Source organism: Poecilia formosa, unplaced genomic scaffold (genome assembly GCF_000485575.1).
Source record: "Poecilia formosa unplaced genomic scaffold, Poecilia_formosa-5.1.2 Scaffold52, whole genome shotgun sequence".
Taxonomy (NCBI): Eukaryota; Metazoa; Chordata; class Actinopteri; order Cyprinodontiformes; family Poeciliidae; genus Poecilia; species Poecilia formosa.
In genome coordinates, this window is record NW_006799991.1 from 1,190,534 (window position 1) to 1,214,855 (window position 24,322).

Genomic DNA, 24,322 nt, shown 5'->3' on the forward strand with positions numbered 1-24,322 from the left:
AAAGCTACAGCGTGCCACTTATTTTCAAATTTTAAATGTTTCGATGCACATTACACAATGGTTGTTATTTCTTTATTTCTCTCTTGCAACATAAAAGCAGTAAAACATTGTTATGCTGCCTGAATAAACCCCCCAAAAAGATAGCTTTTATCCTCTTTGCCTTTAATAATGACCAAAAGCAGAAATTCACGCTTAATTTATTTGATTTCATTGATATTTCTAAGAATATATTTCATTGTAAGTGTTGTAAAACCCTGCATTGTGCACAGGTCTAAGTCCGCTATAATCACTCCTCGTTAGCCTGGCAGCCCACACAGGACCTTTGCACTGGCACTGCTTCACCTTTACCCCATTGCAGGGTCATTCATAAATACACTAAACAAACAGCTGGGAGAAATGCTGGGTAGGAAATATCTGCTGAGCAGACTGATGTCATTCAGACTGTTCCTACTCTCAGATGAAGTTACCAGAGCACGTCGCCTGAAGTCTGGATTTGCAGAAAGCAACATACAGGCCAAGACCCTTAAACTGGGTGAATGTTTATTATTCCTCTGGTTATGTGAATACAACAGGGTGATCATTTTGGAGAATATGCTGAATGGGCCTTTCTTTGTTTTGTAGTACAGTTTGTGTTTACATGTGTTCTACTGCATGAGGACTGCATGTACTTTTCCTGGTCTCGAGCAGAACAGTTGTTTAAAGCACATTGTGGATGCCAGAGCTACAGGCACACATGTTGCAAAAACTCAGACCTCACACATGGTTACAAGTTAATGCAGTCCCTCCAGAAGCCTATAGGTCTACCAGAACTAAGTTTACTTACTGAATTTGATCCAGTTTCATACACATAGATTTGTAAATAATGTTCTGTGAGACTTATGAACACTTAAATAGGCTCTTAGGTATATTCACAGATGCTTTGTTTTTTCTTAACGTTTTCTTATTTATTTTTCTGTTAGTGTTCAATAGATACAATCCATCAGTACTTAACTTGGTTTTTGAGAAAAAATTTAAAGGTCAGTGTAAATGCCACTTATTTTGAGAAGAAAATAAGCCACATAAAAATGCAGAAAGATAAACAATTCTGTTAGTAAAGAGGCCCAAAGTAACAAGTTGTGTAAAGTAAGACGGTTTAGGTCTACTGGTAAAAAAAAAATTCTCACTCTCACTTGCACCATTTCATTTCATTTAGACATATTTTCATTTAATCAAGAAGTTTATTTCTGTTAGGAAATGAGAATGGTATCTATCAAAATCTGATTAAAGTATTTAAAAGGACCATTTTATAGAGAAAGAATTGCTTTGTGTTTTACACATTTTATTAAAAGGGGATGTTGAAAATTATTTAAAACGTACTAAACATAAATTTGCATTACATCAACCAAACCCCTCTTTATACTTGCTGACCAACTTTTTGCATGTTTTCACTGGCAAATATGATCCTTTTTGGTGAGATGCTACAGATCTTAAAGACCGGAAATTCTCCATGTCATCTTCCTAATTTGCAGCTACTTCCTCAGACACTTGATTGAGTCAGAAGATTGGGTGGGCCACTGCACCTAAAATCGTGGTTCTACATCCAAAATTATGTTTCTCCTTATAATGTATACCATAAGTGTTACATAACATAAAGAGAAAGACATTAGTAAAATTAGAAGATTATTTTAAACCTAAATCTGTCAAGGGTATGAATAATTTTGGACTTGCATGCAAACAAGTCCAAAATTGGACTAGTTTGCAAAATTGTTCACAGTAAAAATTTTACAGCCAGTGAAACTGTTTAAAAATCAAATATTGTGTTCATTCAGACAATTTCTAATGCTTTTAATATTTCTCTCAATTTAGATTCTTACAATGAATGCACACAGTTAAAATACAGGGTTTCCCCAGGGCATTACAGGGCTGGCGGGCCACCAGAGTTTACCTGTGCCCCACCAGGCTAAACATAATTTATCCTATTTATTTATAGATTTTTTTATACACCAGTAACAGTGATAGTAAAGATGGGTTAAAGAGTCTCTTTGGTGAAAAGGTTTGAAGCACAATGGCGACGTAGTATGGTCAGTCTGTGAACACGTTGAGAGGTTAAGGTTAGGTGTCTTTTTTTATTCACCAGAACGTTGTAACCACTTCCTGTTTTTACAAATCGACACCCTTACAACCTCAGCGAATAAAGATCTAACCATTTTGGACATTTTAATTAGGATGAAACAACTGAACTGCAAAAAATATATATATTTATTTTATTTGGGTTTGTTTACCTTTTTTTCAGTCTTCATAGTTGGTGTTTAGGTATCGTTAATAATGTCTTCCACTAACACATAATTACCTAGTCGTATTTTCAAATTACCGGTCACCTTCAAACACTTTTTTAACATAGGTTGCTGGATGATTGCCCTTGCCCCACAGGGATTAGCAAATTTAAACTAATCCCAGTTTAAATTTGCTAACACAAACACAAACACAGATAAAGCTGTTATCTGTGTTTGTGTTTAAGACCAGTAGCTGTACGCCTATACTTCACAAGTATCGGCATACTTTTGCCTTGTTGCACCTCCAGCTGCTGGTACCTGTGGATCCATGTAGGCTGAGACTGCCACATCCATCAAAATAAAGGTTGCATGTGTTGAGCACAGCTTTACTCTGTGGCATTTTAGGGTCCTTAAAGGACAATTGAAGCTCGCTGTAATGAATAACCCATCAGCTTTCCTGAGGCTGCCAGCAGCCACAAGGGCACTATCTGTCGCATCCATCATGAAAGGGAGGGGTCACTCAGCAAACACACAGGTGTGTACGGACAAATAGGGATGTTTTGTTTGAACCGCTTAGATGCTGTGTTTTGGAAGGAGTGCTAGAATCTAGGAACATAATTGGTAATGGGGGGAGGGAAGATGATGATGAGGGGGTTAGAAGGAGAGGTTGTCCTGGTCCAGAGGGGTTTAAGAGACACAAAGAGCTACAGCTCCCAGAGGACCTTCCTCCATCAGCCCACCCTGCATATATTACCAGCTTGATTATTCTCATGCTCCAGCCAGTGATGTAGCTATAATATATGTTCTCTGTCTCCCACACAAGCTTTTCACAAGCACGCTTACATCCCCATGGGCAAACTCTGTGATCTGTCACATGACTGGTTCCCATGGTTATCTTGATGTGTATTTTCCTTGTAATTATTCTTAATTGCATGCTTTATGTTTGCATATTTGTTATTCTTTAACAAGAAGGAAAAAGTGAAAAAAAATTGCTGTTGTAATAAAATGTGAAGAATCTTGTTTTATTTATAAACATCTCAGTTTGCTAAAAAAAAAAAATCCCCAGAGAGTTATGTGCTAAGATTGAGGAAGACAGTTTTATTTCAGTTTAATTATGATTATTATGCCATTATATTGCACAGTGGCTTTGCATAACTCTGGTAATAATTACATCAAACATACTGATAACAAATTATTTCTTTTTCAAATAACTTAAATACATGAACAGATTTGTTAAAAATAAGAATACACACACAAACATTTCCAATATAAAAGGATTTTTGTGTTTCTGTGCTGGGGTTAGGGTTTCTGATGTTTCTGAGTAACGTGTCAGTGATTGCCTAAAGGTTTGAAGGAAGCCGCTGGAGATGTGAACCTTATTTCATATTTTTGTGGGCTGTCTTTGAGCAAATGGTTGTATTTTTCCAACTATATGAATGAAAACTGTCGATTTATTAACCTATCAAGCTTCTCTTGGAGTATGTCGGTTTTACAGATGCTTTCTAGATGTTCTTATTGTAAGCCTGACTCTGGAGGAAGCACACACAATGTCTTGTCTCCATCTAAACTGATCCTCTCTCATGTCTTTTCATAACAAAGATCCAGTTTAAATCACATTCTGGGAAACAGGTTGTGCAATATTAGTTTTATTTTGCCATCAGTCATGGAGCAGTGCTTTTTTTTCCTTCTCATTTCAGTCTGTTGGTGTGTACTGCTCTTTTCCTTCTGCTCTCTGAGATTTACATCTAGCCCGCATGGAGATCCCAGCATTGATTCTCTGCCACACAGAGATGTTGTTTGCAGTACAAAGGTACTGAGCAGACCTAATCAGCACATATTGATTATTTTATGCTGACTGCCTATTTCATGTGCATTATTTTCTGTTCTGTATGGCTGCTGTGAATTATTTCTAAATTAGAATTTTATTTTATTTTTTTTGGTTTGATCCTCTGAGGATGTAATGATTCCTGAAATATTTGTTTAAGCACACATCTCAAATTGGGAATAAATTAGGAACAGTGGGATAGAATTTTATCAAACAATCAAGTCAGACACATCCAATCATGTCACTATCACTGGGTCACAGATGTGAGGGTAAACACACATACAAACAAATAGGGAACACCTGCTCATTCGCATGCGTGTGCACAGTCACACGGTGATGGGAGAGCAATTGGCTGCAACAGAGGAGAGGCCAACTCCTGGAGTTGGTTGCTAATGGCTACAGGATCCAGGGGAGCAGGAAAAGATGTCGATAATGACAATGTCACTCCCAGCCAACCAGCTCCTGAAAGAAACAGGATACTTACTCAAACTGATTCAGGCCTATTGGTCCATTTTTAGTGTGCACACACACACACACACACACACACCTACACGGATGCACAACTACACAGTGAAATGGAGGAACAATTTTCTTCCAGCAAGGTAGCTGTGTGTTATTATAGCTGTCAGAAATAGGCTCTTCTCCAAAGGGCCTTTTTGGCTCTGGCTGCAGTGTTTGAATTGATTTTTCTTCCTTGGATAACTGAAAGTATTTTTATCTAATATATTTAGCATATAATTTCCCCAAAAAGGAATTAAGTTTTATGCATAAATTGCAAAATAAAAAAATCCTATTATCTGTCACCTGGCCAAACTAGGTTCAAGATTGTTCAGTGCGGTGAAAAGTATCTTTAAAAATGTGTTTGGTTTTTCTTAGATGCAAATTTTTTAATACCAGACAAAGACAGGGTGTAGTTTTTAAATTATTTTATTTTGCAAGAGAAAATTTCTATTGAAAACAACGTAAACCTACGTGACAAAGTGATTGTCTCCTGAACCTGATAACTGGTTTAGCCAACGCTGACACAGCAGAAGAGAGATAACTAGTAATGAAGTTTTGCCAGAACATCTCTAGAAGATATAAATCTGTAATTTGATTATATCACTCTAAAAAAACAGTTTATTTTCAATTATTCAAACCGTTCAAAAATAGACTAGACTTGTTTATTTAGATTATGCTCTGGGTTTTTGTTTACTACCTGCTGGAAGAGTTCTGTGTGCTTTTAGGGTAATTTTGTTAGCCTGGTTAATTATTGTTTGTATGTTTTCTACATGTGGATAATACCTCATTGTGGTTCACTGGAGCCCCAAAGTCTTAGAAACGGCTTTGTGACCCTTTCCAGACTGACAAATGTCAATGTAATTTTTTGTAATTGAAGACATGATGCTTCTTGTGATCTTTTAAACAACACAATGTTGTCACACAGGTTCTGTTTGAGATGTTTTTTTATTCCAGGTCACTGAGTAATCGAATATGACTGAGTGTGATTAATTACAGTTAAAATATGACTGAACAAAAACAGTTATATTTTCACTTAGAGCCAGTTTAGTTAAGTTTTAATCCCTTAATTTGTAAATTAAATACCTCGGGTATGTTAGACTGGTGTTAATTTTGATCTGAATCATTTAAATGTGATAAAAACAAAAATAGAAACCATAACACTCTTCCAGCTGTAATTTCCATATCTAATATGTTAGCCTGTGTATTTTATTAAGTTTGTCTGGGTCAGTGAGTGAAAATGAATGCTTCGGTTATGAAAGAAATAATTTCCTTACTCCATCCATCAGTACTACTGTCCCTTGTTTACAGCAAGCAAAACCAAATTATGCCTGGAAGTATCAATGTAGTTTTCACTAAGCTCCATATTTAATATAGAGTGTGAGTCTTATAGTTTTTTTTTTATAAAATCCAAAACTATGGGATGGATTCAGTCATAGTCGGTAAATTAGAAAATGCATTTCAATGAGGCTTATTTGCCAAATTAAAAGTAACTTTTTTATGTAACTCGTAAGTAGGTATTAAACATACTTTTCATTAATGCTAGATTTCTGTATTTAAAATGTCTTTTTTTTACTTAGCCTGTTGTAATATTCTAATCTTTAATGATGAGTTTTCATCAGCTGTAAGCAGAAAGTAATAGAATAAGCCTTTAACCAACCAGTGTGTGATTATTTTTTTTACATGTTTCACTTAGTGAATGTAGTGAAATTAATTAACTTTTCAATAATATTATATATCATTTCAGTTGGGCAGTTTTAATTTAGAGCCCTTAATATTTTAGTAAATATTAGATGGATTCATCTGAGATGTCCATTTTCTCATGACACTTAATTTAGCAAGTGTAACAGCTGGCCCATCAGATTAAAATACCACAGAAGAAGATGATGTAAGGACATGCAACTCTATTGGACAGTTCCAGTGCTCTGCTGTTGAAATTATTACAATATTTCAAGTGATAATAGAAAACTAGATCTTTTTTTGTACTGCGACAGTAAGCTATGTAGTTCAGTATAGTTTTCAGCAGGACTTTGATTCCCCTGCAATCTTTCACTTGCTGTTATTTTCCATGTGAGTGCAGTTAGGATATTGCAGTCATTTCTTCCACTTGGCTGCCTGTAGATCAGCAGAACAAGCTCAACGAGGAGGAAAGATGAGAAGAAGAGTATCAGTGCACAAAGGAGGTGAGCGTTCTGAGATGAGCAGAAAGTAATGACGGGACAACAAAGGTGGAAGGATCGAAAAGAGATGCTAAATTCACGGATTAGCACTTCCAGTCCTCCATCCTCTTTCCAGCAAAGTGTTGCAATGAGGCATGAGCCTCATTTTGCTCTGATCTCTGTTGACTAGATGATGATTAATATCAGTCATGTTTGCTGATGCTGAGAGCAGAACATAAACCTTATTGTTGTTCTAATGAGCCATGACCATGTAACAAGCCCTGACTAATGGGGTTAATCTGATGGTGGACAATCCTGAAAGAGATTTCACTCTAGATCTTTTAGATTTTCGATTATAAGGGATTATTTTAACTCTTTTTCCTTTTTTAATTTACTTTGGTTCTTCAGAGGAGTTAAGTTTGGGAGAGAAACAAGTACTGACCTATTAAGTTAATGTTAATAGCTATGAGGAAAGGTTTTCTTCTTTTTTTTGACCAAAGGTTATTGAGTCTGTGCTGCTGTCTTCATTTTTCCACCTCATTGCATTAGGGAAATCATTTTGTGGCAGCGGCTAGATGTTTTGCATTCATAAGACCTGTACGACAGACCTCGGTTAAATGCACAACAGGCTCATACATATGCAAGCAGGGGCCGTGCAGTTAAGTGTTGATGTCTAATCATTTAGGGAAACAGGAATAGTCAAAAACCAGAGACTACAGTAGATGGTGGAGTTTCTCTGTTGTTTTGCTGCGGTTGTCTCGTGCTTTTTTTAAGACACAAGTGTAAGATTTAATGTTGCAGTTATTCAAAAGCCCCAAAGTGTTTTTAAAATGTTATTTATTTAATCTACACCTACCTTTCAGATGTTAGCACATTTAAGTTAATCAAATTTAAAACATTTACTTCTCTTTTAAACACATGAATATTGAAGAGACTGACTCCTTGATGACAGATAATGGAGAACATCCCATTTATAACAGGCTAAACCTTAAGTGTATAGGAGCAAAATGTAGTGCTACTAATGTCATCTAATAATTTAGAGATAAGTGTCTTTGTTATACCTTTGATCTGCCTGACATTTATACTAGAACTGTGTTTTCAAAAGGTTTCAAAAGGTTTTATAGCTGTAACATAACTAGGGTATGATGACCTTAAGGAAAAAAATACCAAAGCTCTATTGTATCACAGTATGAAAACAAAATGTATGACATTTTCTGATTGTTCTATTTGAAAGCCAAAACATATTCTTACTACTGGTGTTAATATTGGTTGACATTAGAGGTATCTGCTTATATTATTCCTACAGAATGTTTCCGCAGTAACGCTTCCCTTTAAAACAGCTGGAAACAGATCTGTTAAAGAAAATTAGATTTTCCTTGGTTATTATATTATGAGAGATCTGAGCAGTATGTGAGTTTGCATACTAAGACACTGATACTTGCCCATATCCTTTGTTAGACTTCTGCCAGTCATAGCAGACTATAGGATATGTGAAATTGATGATAACTATCAGATTATGAGAGATAACGCTGATGTGGCTCAGGATGCAATTACATTTATAATACACACTAATCAAAAGTTAGTTGAATCGGAATAGATATTACAGCTCCCGTGTCATAACGCTTTAGTGCAGAACATCTGCACAGTGGAATTTATTGCTTATATATTTTAATGTTCTAGATTTCACGGGCACAGATTGTCTGACAAAGTTTGAGAGATGTGACTGAAGCTAAAATGTCCTGGTGATCGTTTCAGTGAATGAGATGAATCAGAATTTATTTCAAACTGTTATCGGTTTGCCTTTTTCATTCAGTCCGTATCTACCTGGACAGAGATGCAGGAAGTCGGTGAGAGTCTCAGAAAAAACGGTTCAGATCTTCAAGGCCCTGTTCAGTGCTGGGAGGGGAGAGAGAGAAAGGTCTGGGCCAAACTTTCCCCTCGTTCTGTCTGTCAGAGATAAAACTTCACAGCAGCAGCTTTGGAAATTAAGGAGCAGCTGAGAAGAAAGGAGAAAGAAAAAGAAAGAAACTGATAAAAAACAAAATGGAGGAGAGCGATTCAGACGATGCACAGAGGGACTTTGGTGTTTTCCTTTCCTCAGAAGTTGTTGGAGGCAGTAATTAACTTTCATTTCTTCATCTATGCTGTGCCATTTGTTTGAATCTTACATTGCATGGTCCATTTCTGTCCTCTGTCAGCTTACTTCCATCCCAACTTTATTCCTATTCTCTTATATATCTATTTAACCTTCTCTTCACTTTGAACCCCTGCACATTTAGGCTTTCATAAAGTTTCAACCACAGTGCTCTATGTTTCAGTAGGATGCTGCCCTAAATGTGTGTCCATTTTGAGTTTAACAGACCTCTTTCCCCAGTCTGCAGAGTCTGTATATTGAAGCTTAGAAATGATAAGGGAAATCTTAATGAGATGTGGTTTGAAAAGACAGACACACTCAGCATTCTGTCCTCTGTAACTCGGTTGTCATGTATTGTTTTGCAGGAGACATTATGGAGAAAACCAGCCTTTGAAAAACATGACCCATTTTAATGTTGCTCTCAGGAACTTTGCCTGTTAGAGTAATTGTGGGAACTTTATTTGAGCTCTTATTTGGGTAATTGCTGCAGAGAGAAAACATTTCCATTTTCTATATGTATTCAGCTCCATTATTCTGAATGAGGAAGCAATTTTAGGAGATGCTTTTCGAGACATTTTTACAGTACCACGACTCCAGTTTATTTCCCCTTGCCTTTGATTATTATTTACTGATTTACTGACTCTGTCAACAGTAACAGTCTGCAATTTGACAGAAGAAACACCAATAAATTAAATGTCGACTGAACAATTTTCAGCTTGTTTGACCTGACCAGTGACTAGTCAGACCCAAACTGAAGATCTTTTTTTGAACAGTAAACAAATGATGCTACCAGATCTTACTGACAAGATGTTGTTGAGAAGACTCAAAGTGAACTATTTCAGTTTCTGTAAGCTTTAAAAGATGAAGTCAGAGAAAGCTGTTTAAAGGAATGTATTTTTTTTACATGCTGACACATTTCTGAGAATTAGAGAAAAAAAATACTTCAGCAGATAACAGGAAGGCTAAATACAGGAAGGTTGCTCTGTCTTATCTTTTGAGTTATCTTTCTATTAAAATGGAGAATTTTGTCATTAATAATTAGTTGTTTGCAGGTCTTTCTTTATAAGAAAGTGTACATTTAAAAAGGTTGGGCTTGAAAATAAGGACATCAGTAATTTTCTTAAGCCTGTCGTTAGTTACCACAATGAAACTGAGCTAAAATTGACAAATCTACATGTAAAATCAGCAAAGCAGTGAAGATCTATGTGGATTATAAGAAATAATCCACATAGATCTTAAATTTAGTCTTCAATTAAACTTAGTGAAACATGCAGTAATACTCTTTACAACTATTCTTTTCTCATACACACAATGTGGCATTACTATTGTTCCTAATATAAATAATAATGGCAAGAAGGCTAGACAAAATATTTTAATTTCTGTCCTCATGGCTTTTTGTATTTTATAGTTCCCAAAGACATGATTTGTTTAAAACTCTATAGGATAATCAAACCTTTCCAAAAAAAAAAGAGAGATCAGACATAATTCTGATTGTTGCATCTTTAATTTTGAGGATATTTAATAGAAAATCCATGAGCTTTGCATGGGCAACAAGACATTAAATTGTGTTCATACCTGTTTTTTTCCCCGAAATGTAAAAATAGTCAAGGAGTCCGTCATCTGATAAATTAAAAATAACAAACAGGTTTTTTTTTTACAACATGTGGTTATTTTACATAAAGGCAGTTGTTTGTATCATATTCTTCAAATGAGATTAGTCTTAATTTAATCTAGCATTTGGTTGATATTCCTTTGCTTGCCTATACTTTTCAGGTTCCACCATGTCTACCAACATCTGAACTTGTGCAGTGATTTGAAATTCTCTCCATCCAGTTACAACTTTTGTCTCTGTCTCTTCCTGTATCACATTTCCGCTTGTATTCCACCTTCTCTCTGTCTGCTAGACTCTTATATAATTTTCCAGTGTGTTTGGGTGTTGGGTCTTTTCCCTGTGGTTCCTATGATAATCTCACACCCCATCTGGCCTCATGCCTCTACTCCTTTTTATTCAAACGGCTGCTGGTAATTTGCCCATCCCATGTGTCTCTTATGTTCTTTCCCTTTCGCTCGTTCGCTCATCCGCCAACACAACTAGCAAAACAAATATATTTAGCTCCTCTCTGAATATGTTGGACATAGGATACTGTTCACTATTTGATATCTCTTCTTAGTTCAGTTTTCTTCAAACTGCTTTGCTTGCATTCTTGTTGTACAAATAGTATACTATGTATTGGGATCAACAGTGGCTCTTCATCCTGCCTCCGGTCATGTTTGGCTGGCATCCTAGCCCAGAGAGTGTGCATTCTTAATGCTCCCCTGGCCTCGATGAGAGAGATGATTGGTAGAATTAATTGTGGCTGGAGGGCTGAATGGGAATAAGTGAGAAAAACAGGCGTGATGGAGGGAAGGGGGGCGGCTGGGGGCTGGTATTCGTGTTGCATTCACTTCCTTAAAGCCTGCCAGTGGAGGAGATCCAGTTTATTTTCCTACATTCAGGTCTTTGGTCCCTCTAGATTAATATCAGGCCCGAATGAAGTCAATCCTATTCTCTTTTATAGCTCAGTTTGTCTTTCCCTGTGATTTAACACCTGTGGGCTTGCAGGGGGGAGATAACAGCATCTTCTAGAGCAACAATCATACTGTAATGGCCTGCTCGCTTCCCCTGAGAATAATGTTATCTGAGAGGTGTCATTAAATGGGATTAATAGGCCTTAAAATCAGGGACATACAATTTGCGTAGGGTGTTCTCATGTGTATAACTGTTTTACCGGACTGTAAAGAAATACATCCTGTGTTCACCCTCTAGTGTAATGAAAGATTACATTTGAGATTTTAATGAAGCATACATTTTCATTAATGGTAAAAGCAAAATAAAAAAATATCATTACAGGAACTTTACAAATGAAAAGTTTACCATATTGAAGTTCAGATTTGTCCAGTTTGTCTCCAAATCCTTCTCCTGGTCAGCAGGTTTAAAGGTCGGTGGTTTTATATGGTGGTTGACCTGACCTGACCAGTCAGACAGAAACTGAAGATCTTTTTCTGAACAGTATGATGCTTACCTGCTACCAGATCTTACTGACAAGATATTGTATGAATGTTGTTGAGAAGACTCAAAGTGAACTATTTCAGTATCTGTGAGCTTTAAAAGATGAAGTCAGACAAAGCTATTTTAAAGGAATGTTTTATTTATTTATTTTTTTACATGCCGGTCGAGACATTTCTGAGAATTAGAGAAAGAAAAATATTTCAGCAGATAACAGGAAGGCTAAATGCAGTACAGGAAGGTTGCTCTGTTTTATCTTTTGAGTTCTTAATATCAAGTCTATACAGGCGTCCTATACGCCTGTATAGGAATATAAAAAGCTGGGGGGTGGGGAGTGTGTGTGCGTGTGTGTGTGTGTGTGAGTGTCTGTGTGAGTGTCTGTGTGAGTGAACTGTTTCGGGGGTGAGTGGAGTGGGTTCTGGGGAAGCTGTCTCATCATTTATTTATACAATCTACAGAAGAAGGGGTTAGCGGAGAGAGGGAGGCTGCCGTCTACAAGCCGCTCTGGGAATACTGTAGGTCAAGAGTTGTTTTTCTAGCTACCAGCACAATTCTTTGTCTGAAAAAAAAGTGAAGCTCCCAAATAAGCACAACATACTCCAATGTGTGTAATGCATTTTTTCTCCAAATATCTGGTTTTCAATGATGCAGTTTCGCCTTCTTGATGTCACATGGGGTCCTGTTTTTATTATATTTCGTCTGCATTCCTATCAGACATTATGCACAGTTTAAACATTGTGACCTTGAGCACAACAAGTATAATTTTCGTTACTCATGCTGTATATGTATAAAATTATGGGTTGAATTAGGTTGACTTTTTTCCCCCCAAAATGTTAGTATTTTTTAATCTATGATTTAGTTTTTCAAACTCTCTAAACTTGCTGTTAATTTGTGCAAGCGATGGAAAAACAAAATCCCCAGATTTTACTTTTAAACAATAAAGGTTTTCAGCAATAAAAAATCACCTGAATAATTTATCAGCCTGTTTAGAAGTGAGACAAAATGGGCCCTGTAGTCGTGTGTCTGTATATTATAGTCATTAAATGTTGGTAAATATAATTACAACATATTAATGTTTTGTCTTTGTTAATCTGGATGAAATATATTCTTTATAAATCAGTAGTTATAATGCTGGAATTACACACTCCTATAGAAACAGGCTGTTTATTCCCGACTGCTGTATTAAATCTTTCTGTCACACACATGCAAGACTAGAGTTTCCATTACCTTTAAACAGTGGCTGGAGGAAATGCTGCAGGGTTCCTCTTTGTTGCTCTGCTGTCTGAAAGTCAGTTTGGCTGCAACTATCCTTCTGCAGACAGCCAAGAATGTCATTTACATCTCAGAATAGTGTTGAAAATTATTACCGTATCATGCAGAAGTCTATAAAATGCTATATTTCTTGTTTAAGTTTCTGCTGGGTATTGTTCCTTATCATTTTGCGAAGATTGCTGAACTTGTGAATGTTGTCTCTGCCATCATTTCTCCAGATAAGAGATAATGAGAAACCATGCTGTTTGACATGACAGAGACTCTCCCTCCGCAGTCTACATGTCGAATTACCTTTGGGAAGGAAACCAAAATGCTGACTCCTTCTCCAAAATGTACAGAGTTTACGCTAATGAGGTTTAGATCTTTCTGTTTGTAAGCATAAGGAGTGTGAGGTTTAGAAGAGGTGCATCAATATGGATGCTCTAATAATTTGTCAGTGAGGTTTAATTGAAAACAAAGAAGTAGGGGTGGAATCGTAGATAAACTGTCACCTTCATTGTTCTCATTGGACTCACAAATATCATACAAATATAATTTTATTAAAACAAAGAGATGTGGGCACATTCTGTGTCTCAGTAATGGTACTGATGTATTCCTAAGTGTGGCAGCAATCTAACAATGCTACATGTAATCATACCGAAGAATTTTGTTAGAGCCCATACGGTTCAGTAAGGCATGTGTACAAGTCGTAAATTAAACTTTTACCCATTCAGAGCATTTTTGTATGAAACTAAAGCACACAATTGTACTGTCCAACTTAAAAAAAAAAAGAAACCTAAACAAAGCAGAGCTTTAATAAAGTCTGTTTTCTGGGAACTTTAAAGGAACAATTGAGTAAAAAGGTGGCCCAAAACCAAAGCTTCACTTCAGCATTTTTCAACAGCAATGAGCTAAACTTGATTACTCACCTGGAATAGTCAGTTGAGTGAATCGTTTTGTAGTTCCTCTAACACAGTTACTTTAATTGCAATGTTTGGTATAGATTTTTAATGTTCCACTTTTCTCTGCCTCTTATTCCACGCCTCATGCTTCACTGTTATTTCAGGGTTTTCATTAGCCGTGTAACCTTTTTACTTTGAATTACCTCACCGTATGCTTGTTGCCTGCAGGTCTGACCAAAGTGGTGTATTAGCCCATCAGTCATTGTGTCAGGCTGCACTGGCCAGCTAGGTGCTCGATCACTTTGCCGAAACAGCTAATGTTTGCTGGCCAATCGTTTAGAAGTATAAATGTGGCTCCCTCCATGCCGTCATCCATCCAGCCACCTGAAACAGCCTGACATGCAGGGTGGCAGAGAGCAGATCCTCAGGGGCTGCAAAGCACCAAATGCACCTGTGTAGCTGTGTCATACTGAAGAATACATCTGTAAACTGATATTTAGAGTTAGAAAAATAAATTGTGAAAATGAGCATTAAGATTTAAATCAGTCAGTATTGGACATATCAGAATTAACATTTATCTCAGCTTTTTATAGACTTTTGTCTTTGTTCCGAGAACATTTTTAAGCCCCTTACAGGTTTGTAGTCCTGAACTAGAGAGTAGTTTCAAACTGCACACTGAACTGACCTTTACAATGTACGGTATTGTTTTTCCTTAGAATGATTATTTGACTACTTAAATCAATAAAATACAGAATTCCTTTTTAATTAGCACCTGTGCGTACAACAGCATTTAAATCTTCACTGTTGGATAATTGAGATGTTAACATTTATTTAAAAAAATTATCTCAATATATTTGTGTAGTTTAGGATTACTTTGTGTGATATGTTCTGTTGATAAGTAAATATTTTACTATTTGCTCACTTAAAATCAAATAGCGTCTTTTTGTGTTTTGAGTGAATATTTTAATTTTGAATAAAACTCTGGACTGATTATGATTTGGTATCAAAAACTCTGAGTAGGTTTATAATTATTACTCAGTATGTTATTTATGATGAAACATTTGCTGATTGGAAGGCTGCTTAAAAGACAATTGTAGGTACTTATTTGTACATCATATATGTGAATGTGCTTTTTTTACAGTCACTTTCCTTTGGCTGCATGTTGAGCTCTGTAGGGTGTTGGGTAGCCTGCTGTGAATGAGGCAGAGAATTGTTTGAGACAGCGCATCAATACTGATTGAATTGGCATGTCCTGAAAAAGATAGGAGGGTTTATTCAGCCATGGAGAGGCAGGAAGAAGCTGTAGGTCTAATTCAGACTTGAATGAAAGTCTGTTTGCCTGAGGTTTCCTGAACTCTTAAAGGAATTCTCAGAGTTACAGAAGGATTAGCTATTTAGGTCACCTAATCATTAATGAATGCCTCGAAAGCAAAACGAGTTACTAGCTCAACTCTATCCCATTTTGGATGTTTAATGTTCTATTAATGTAGTGGTACAGATGGCATGGCCAAATGTAGCAACAGTAGTTGTATTGCAGTTGGAGAACTTCAAAGTATTAATATTAAAAGGTATTAGCTAATCTGCCTTCATTTACATTTGAACACCAGTGGGTTCCCGTTCTTAATCTGTAAAATGTTCAGTTTTACCTCTTTCTGATAAGTTTATAAGTGTGCTTATTTCTGACAGTCATCCTAAAAGTGCATTTGTGAGGTCAGACACTGATGTTGGATAAGAATATCTGGCTCTCAGTTTCACCTCTAATTCATCCAAAAAGTGTTTTGTTTGGATGAAGTTGGGACTTTGTGCAGGACAGTGGAGACCTTTTTACCCCAAACTCACTCATCCACAAGTTTGTGGACCTTACTTTATCCACAAATGTCTTGGAAAAGGAAGGGGTTGTAAGTACACAGTCCCCACAAACTTTAGAGCATAAAATAGTACAAAATTTCTAGTCAATTTGTATTGACTAGAATGTCTCCACTGCTATACAGTTTATTGGCAAGATGCTTTACACTACTCCATCTGACATTTGGATATGCAATTGGTGATGTAAGGCTTGAATGGTTCTTGTACAGACATATAGTGTAAAACACCATCACATTAGATGTCTACTTCTCATCACATCTCATCTCATCCTTTTCAAAAGGTCTTAATAAGGTTTCATCCTTCAGCGCCTCTCAGCTTAATATAAACTAAGCTTTCCCACCTGTGTTGTGTGAAAGCTATGGATGGACTATGAAATGTTATAGTCTCTTACACATACTTGTTTGTAAAAAAGTCAATAACCTTCTGTCTGCTTGTTTTTTGCTTTTTGTTCCAGTCACAGATGAAGACACAGTGAAGCGATACTACGCTAAGTTTGAGGAGAGGTTTTTCCAGAACTGTGAGAAGGAGCTTCTGAAAATCAACACTTTCTATTCAGGTACTACTTTACTCCACAAATTCTCTGGGTCATGAAGATAAATAAATCAGTTGGGCATTTCTTTGGCCTGTGAATTTGAATAAGTCTCATTTTGGTTTGCAACAGGTTACATGTTGTAAACGTAAATAGTTTTTTTTTTTTTTTTCTACAAATAGAAAATCAAGCTCCTGGCCGCTCAGCACTGGCAAACTTTCAAAGCTTCTGCTTTTATAAAGGAGATTACTGATGATCAGCTATTAAAGTGTAATTTTATGAGCTGCTGAGACAAGCAACTTTAGATCTGATCGAGGCTCTGGTAATTTTTTATTATGGCTCTAACATCAAAATTTATGTTCAACTTTGGAGCAGAAATAAAAGTACTTTTGATTCATATTGACGTCAGGTTTGACGCTGTAAAAGAAATCGTCACTGTACCCATACCTTCTTATTGATCCAGTTTCAAACAAATATACTGAAAATCAGAATAAATCCAATCAACGTGGGAATAAAATGTTATTTCTTTAACAACAGTTGTACTTGATTTAGTGAAAGCCCGTCTTTTTCCTCAGAAGAAAGAAACATTTGCACAAAAATATATCAAAAGTCACAATTAAATTACGACTCTTGCACAAGGGGTTTGTAACCAGTTTCATTACTTGGGATGCAAAGGAAGGAATTGCTAGATAACACTGGGTTTAGCCTTAGTCATTAGACTCAACAGGTCAGTAGCAGTCATGCTTACGGGAGAAAGCATGCATGTATTTCAAGAAGTAAGTGAGACTGCGTGTGTGTGCTGTGTAATCTGAGATGTTCTCCATAATATATTCTGGTACCAGACGGATACTTCTAGAACTTGAGTTCATGGAAATGTGTCTGTAGTAAAGCCAGGCGCTGCCTCCTCCTGAGGCCATCTGTGAAATTGCGTCCTGAGGTGGGTCAGCGCAGGGACAAGGTTAACTGGGAAGATTGTTCCTGCTCATAACGATGGGACATTACAGGCTGATTGATGGCAAAAGCAGTAAAATGAGTATAAGTCACTCGGCTCATAGTTAGAAAGATGCTTTGTTACTGAAGTAATGGAAGTTTTTCTTTCCCAGCAGAGTGGAGTAAGCCATTTACCAGTATAATAAATTACAAACTTATGTGAATTGAGAGGACCTGTAATAAAGTACATTTTACTATTTAGGTCCATTATCTACTGTGGATGATTACAGCAAAAGTTTGGTCCTTTTCATAAGTATTATGCTGGTTAAACCTTCATAGGAGCACAGCAATGTTGAATATCTTCGAGATTTTAAAAAGAAAAAGCAGTAAAGAATGCATCCTCTTCATTTTAGTGCAACAGCAGGGGGGGTCATGCTATATCAGTACTAGAGTTATTCGCTGTGTCTTCAGCAGGCAGTTTGTCTGACAAGGGTAAATGTTTAGCATGAAAACATTATTTCACCCAGTTTGTTTACTATCAACACAGAAGGAGGAAAGAGGAAAGGCCACAGTTTTGCCCAGCAAGTGCGTTTATCTCATGTCTGTTTATGTGTGTGTAGGTGTGTGCGCATGTGTGTGCGTGTGTGTGCTTGTGTGTATGTGTAGCTATTTAAAAAGGATTTCAGGGTTGATTGAACCGTGGAGAGATGGAGATAAATGTGTGCTGACTTTACATGAACAACCTGCCTCCACATTGCTCTGTGTGCCTGTATCTCCCTCTGAAAGGGGTCCTTGACCTCTTAAAGCCATCCTACTGCATTGCGCTAAAATCCTGACTGTTGGACTGCAGGTTCAATATCACAATCCAGGAAGAGGACTAGGTTTTGTCAACATTTGCAGGTGTTTTATTATTATACATATTCACCTTGTCTCCAAACTGAGGTCGAATAAAATGGTTCACTCAACCCACTTTGGTTGAAATTTAAACCACCAGCTGCTGTCTAAGGTTCATTAGCCACATAGATAAATGTCCTCTGTTTTTCTCCTTCACTCCAGACTCCAGGTTTACTCTAAATCTGCTTTCAGAGGTCAGTGGGTGTACTGGCTTCTCCAAGCCTCCTTTTGTTGTCACGAATTGTTATTACGGACTGCACAGTTCAAACAAGAGGATTACTGAGAATATAGTTGTCAATAAAGAGCCTTGGCATTCCAGAGAGGGAGGTAGTGTGATTGTGTGTCAGGGTGAGTTCAAGCAACAAAGCGTGAAAGTCACCAGTGAGCCTTCAGCATCAGCAGTGTGACTTTATTAATTTAAGGACGGGTAGGAAGCCGCTGTAGCCTTGATTTCCCAGACTGTCAGGCTGACTGCATGAATCATAACATAATATATGTCTTTTACTTGTCTGTGGTTGCATACACAACCTATTTTCACCACTGTCTGATGTTAAATCTGACTTCCTGTCTTTGGTCAGTTAGGATTACCATATCAATTTCAAAGTGTTTTCGTTTTATAAAGCAAACTTGTCTTTTTCAATTCAAAAGATTGCATACATTAAGATTTTGATCCCTTCAAATAAAGAGAAAATCCTCATAACTATAGGTTTAGTATTAATTGGAGCCAAAACCTGTAGATGCATTTTATGACAACACCTCAAACACATCGCCTTGACCGACTTGGAAAAACACAAAACTCTTCCAAAGTTTCAGGTAGAGAAGTCTGGTTTCATTTTCATTCACCTGAAAGTGTCAGGTTAATATGTTCAACCACTTAAATGCAAGTATGAACACCAGGAGAATCTCCAGCCATCTTCAGGAAACAGACAGGTTCTGTCTCAGTTTGACGACAAAAAATTTTACTGGAAATAGTGAAGTAACATATCAAGCATTAGACAGGATGTTCAAACTTGGGCACACATGGATGCAAAGAAACAATGACTCCAACCGCAAAATGTCTCAGTTACGTCGTTTTTGTCTGGACGACTTGACCAAAATTCAATCAAACCACTGCGAGAAGCTTGGAGAAGGATACCCAAAACATTTTACTCTAGTCATACAGGCTACAAGGAACTATGTTACTCCTTTGAGGAAGTGTTAACCTATCTTTGACCCACATAGTGGTTCCTCACTCTCTATGCAGCTTTTACATGCCATCTCAGCCCATGTGCTTATGTTTCCTGGAAGTAACGGGAGAGAAGAGAATTTTAAGATTAGCACGTTCCCCATTGCTCTGCAAATTCTTGTAGCTTCTTGATGCTCTTTGAAGAAACCTTTCCTCAGCATTTGGAACAGCTGAAATGTCTCCTTTTTAATGATCAGTACCAGATTTCTCAGTATTTCTATATTGTTGGTTTTAGTTTATTACTTTATCGTCCTGATAAGAAAAATGAATCACTCAATGGACTAATCTATGCTTGCTGCGATTTCTGCAGACTGGAATATATCTGTTCCTCTCTGTAAGCTTTCTTCTAAAGATTGGTCTGTGCTGTGCGAAATGCAAACTAACCTTACAGTTTTCAGCACAATCTCATCATTCTGTCTGCAGAAAAGCTCGCTGAAGCTCAGAGACGGTTTGCAACGCTGCAAAATGAGCTGCAGTCATCAATGGATGCCCAGCGAGAGCGCAACGCTCCGTCCGGCCTTCGCAAACGCAGGACGTTGTTCCACCTGAGGCAGGAGGAGCGCTCCAAGAACCACAACATCATGGACCTGAAGCTAGCCTTCAGCGAGTTCTACCTCAGCCTCATCCTGCTCCAGAACTACCAGGTTCCCTTCACACACACACACACACACACACACACACACACACACACACACACACACACATACAGAATGATCTCCACTCTGATTTTATGTGAACATATTTGCCCAGCCTTGTTTCACCGTCTTTGTCCTGCAGCAGCGTGTCTGACTCCTGTCTTAAATAACGTTTTGGACTTACTTTATCCTCAGAACCTGAACTTCACTGGTTTCCGTAAAATCCTGAAAAAACACGACAAGATCCTGGACACGACTCGTGGAGTCGAATGGCGTCTTGCTCATGTGGACGTGGCTCCGTTTTACACCTGCAAGAAGATTACTCAGCTCATCACTGAGACAGAGGTGACTGCTCACATCTCCACAAACGCAAATACAAAATAAAGATTATACGCTGATGATATCCTTCTGTGGCTAGACTCTGGTCACCACAGAGCTGGAGGAAGGAGATCGTCAGAGGGCCATGAAGAGGTTGAGAGTTCCTCCTCTGGGGGCAGCTCAGGTCAGTAACAACTGGTTATTATGTTTACTGCACCTTTGATTCTGACATTTCTGCTGTATTTATTTTAAGTTACACAGGTGTTTAGGAGAAATCGTTTTCGGGAGTGAGCGAATCAATCGGAGAAACGCACATTTGTCTTTAGATATTTTATTTAGAAAATCAGAGTAAGTATCAGAGATCAGCGTGTGAGAAAAGAAAAGCAAGAGAGAAGAAGAAGAAGTGAAACTTAAAACATGCGATTCTTTTTATATATCTCTTCAGTCACGTACACAGCGCCTTCCACCCATCTCTCTTCTGTAGGGAGTTTCTCTCAGTTTCTCCCATCTCCGGCTAATTGGTTCAAAGGAGTTTCGGTTGGACAAGGAAGAAAAACATCTTCACTGAAACCTCCGTTATCAGTTCCATAAGAAAAAACATCTGCCCAGAAACCTTCGTTATTAGCTCATTCATCCAAGTAAACAAACCAAAGTTTTATTTTCCAAGACAACAGGCAAATACGTCGATGTAACCCTACAATGCCAACACAATGTAAAAAGGTTTTTATGAGCTAAAGTGAAAGAGTAAGAGAGGAAACCATCCCTTCACGCTATTCATCAGACAAGCTATTGTTTGGATAATACATGTGTTTGTGGACCTTTTAAGCCCATTTTACTGTTATTTCAAAAAGAATTTGTTTGAGATCCACACACATAAAAAGTATGCATGTAATAAATTGAGCATATGAAGTGAATAAAATCAGCCATATTGTTTCTTTGTTTGTTTTTTTTCCCCTTTAAAACATGGAATATGGCTGAGTAGCACCTGTGAGTTAGTTTTTTAAGCTAAAGTGCATCATTGAGATATCTGTATTAAACACAGTGGCTCTGTGTTTTCTCTGCCCGGCTCAGCCTGCCTTGGCCTGGACGACCTTCAGAGTGGGTCTCTTCTGTGGTTTCTTCATCATTCTGGTTGTCGCTTTTATTCTCACTGGTGAGTCATATTTTAAATCATATATATATATATATTATCATCGTACCGTTCTCTTATATGTGTTTGATATTTTTAATTAATCTGAAGGCTAGACCATCCAATTTCACACCTGCTCACCTCTAGTCTTCACGACCGAACCGGCCCACATCAACCGGGTCGTCCAGGACACGTCCTAAGAGAAAATATGTCGCGTTGCATTTATGAAACATTGAGTCATGAATAACTATTTAAAAGTTTATCGACACAAAGATCTTTTATTAGTAGGGTGTTCTTTTAAAGGACCATTGTATATTTGCTTTATAGGATTCAGAAGAGATACAAATATGTGTGGTACCTGTGATTTTGTGAAAATAAATGATTTATTAAGAAATGTTTAAATTAAAAGTAGTTTTTGTTTCTGTAAAAAGCCCAAAACATACATTTATTTTAAAGTTTATTACATATCTTTACCACAGACGCCAGTCTGGGAGATTATTTTCAAGCTCACTGTTTAATTTTTCATCTCTGCTCCGGTTTCTTTTAGGTGCTGTTTTCATCCGCTACGAGAACATTTGGCCTCTGGTGCGGATCTATCGTGGCGGCTTCCTGTTGATCCAGTTCCTCTTCCTGCTGGGGATTAACACCTACGGCTGGAGACAGAACGGAGTCAACCATGTCCTCATCTTTGAGATTGACCCGCGAGACAACTTGTCTCACCAGCACCTGTTTGAGGTTAGCCCAGGCAGAAGCACAAACTACTGAACACAGCCAGACGTCTCTTCAAAATTATATTTACTTTCATATTAATAAAAGCAACATTTTTATTATTCTCCTGGATTTACTGATGTTGTTTAGTCCTATTGAAGAGCATAAATGTTATAAAATAAGTTAACCCTGCAGAAATTTAAAACCCACACTTCTCAGTTTGTGTCACTCTGTTAATTGTTATGAAAAGTTATTGGCGCTTTCCTTTAATGCCGCTTTCCTTTTTATGTTTCTGCTGCAGATTGCTGGTTTCCTGGGTGTGTTATGGTGTCTCAGCATCCTCTCGTGTCTATACTCAGAGTACACCTACCTCCCCATGCAGATCAACCCTCTCATTCTTTACGGCTTCATGGTGCTCTTCCTCATCAACCCATTTAAAACCTGCTACTACAAATCCCGCTTCTGGCTCATCAAACTGCTGGTTGGTCCCCATCTTAAATAGAGTCCTTTTTTAATTTTCTTTTTTTAAAGACATTTTTATAGTGTTTTTATATAGTGTAGGCTGGTCACGACAACAAATTTTGCTGGATGATAAAGTGTTCCAGAAGTCATTGCGATAAACGATAATATTGTTGTTTTTAGACATTTTTTAAGTAATATAATGGTAATGGCATAATAATAATAATAATAATGCAAAAACATATTCTCAAAGATCAGTAAACTTTAAAGTTTAATGAACATTTGACATTGGAGCTGGAAGACATTTTAAATATCCAAAATAAATAAATAAAAAACAACAAATAAAATTAATTTTTAAGTCTTGGAAAACAAATTTATCCTTCAAAAAAAGGGCTAGTTGAGACCAAAGCACCAAACTGAAGACTTTTATCATCCAGTTTTTAGTAAAAAAAAAAAAAAAAAAGAGGGAGAGAAAAAGCACAATGAATTATGCCAATAGAAATGATTGAGTTTGTTTTAATTTATCATGCGATTCATTGATTATTATGACAGGCCTATACATGTGTTAATAAAAAGAATAAAACTGCTCTATTGCATTGTTTTATATCAGTGAGCTGTTTTGACATAAGTCTCACTCCTAACTCCATCCAGCCTCTGCAGTGCATCTGATGTTCTGAAATAAGATTGAAGATGTCTGAATAAATCTCAGTGCATAAAGCCCAAGGTCAGAAACCGCCAGAGCAGAGTCTAAGCTGTGCTTCAAAAGTATCCGCCGTGCCACTGGGATCAATATAGCCACACAGGCTCCGGAGCAGCACCATGGCATCCAGAAAAGTAACCCGAAACTCTGTTATGTAACATGGAAGCAGTTCATCATCTTTGTACAGCAACACATGGACTTCACTTGCCATGTTCATGGAAAATATTCCTGGGCTTTTAGTCAAAACAGGCCTTTAAATAGACAGGAAGCACTACAACTTAAAAAAAAAAATAGTCTGGAAATACGGACAAATTTCAATGGACAAGTTCATCTTTTGAACCATTTGGTTGAATTTTGGGACAAATTGATGTTTTGGAAAAAAAAAAAAGTCCTTGCCCCTGATTTCATTGGCAAACTGTAATGTCTTATAGTGTTTTATGTTGCTATATATTTTTTAGACCTTTAGGCACCTGGTAATTGTAGTAAAGGATGAACCAAACTTGTGAACGTCCATAATTCTCGTCTTGATATCTCGTCTGATTTCAGATTTTTTTATTTTTCCCATAATGTGGGAAAAATAAAAGCTGTGTGTTCAAGGCTTTGCCTTAAAAAACATTACCACAGGTGTGGCTTCATTTAAGTCAAATTTTGTGAATGAACCTTATAAGCGTCTAAACCCATTGTGTCATCATCTGAGCTTTCTCGTGTTATTTAAAGGACTAGTAATCTCAGTGCATTTAATCTCTTGAATTTGAAGAAAAATCTGATTTGTTTGAGCTTTGCTTGTGTTTTTTTTTTTTTTTTTTGATAGAGCTGTGTATTTTCCTGCTGTTATGATTTTCTGAAACTGAAGCATGTACTG

The 24,322-nt window shown here is 37.1% G+C and overlaps 1 protein-coding gene across 1 annotated transcript in view; it reads left to right on the plus strand.

Moving 5' to 3' along the window:
* Positions 1-24,322, plus strand: part of xpr1a (xenotropic and polytropic retrovirus receptor 1a) — a 61,570-nt gene that overhangs the window by 26,212 nt on the left and 11,036 nt on the right. The window contains exons 3-9 of the mRNA XM_007552691.2: positions 16,388-16,489; positions 19,935-20,155; positions 20,342-20,491; positions 20,565-20,648; positions 21,536-21,617; positions 22,141-22,328; positions 22,603-22,782. Coding sequence (XP_007552753.1) covers positions 16,388-16,489; positions 19,935-20,155; positions 20,342-20,491; positions 20,565-20,648; positions 21,536-21,617; positions 22,141-22,328; positions 22,603-22,782 — 1,007 coding nt within the window. The remainder of the gene's footprint in view (positions 1-16,387; positions 16,490-19,934; positions 20,156-20,341; positions 20,492-20,564; positions 20,649-21,535; positions 21,618-22,140; positions 22,329-22,602; positions 22,783-24,322) is intronic.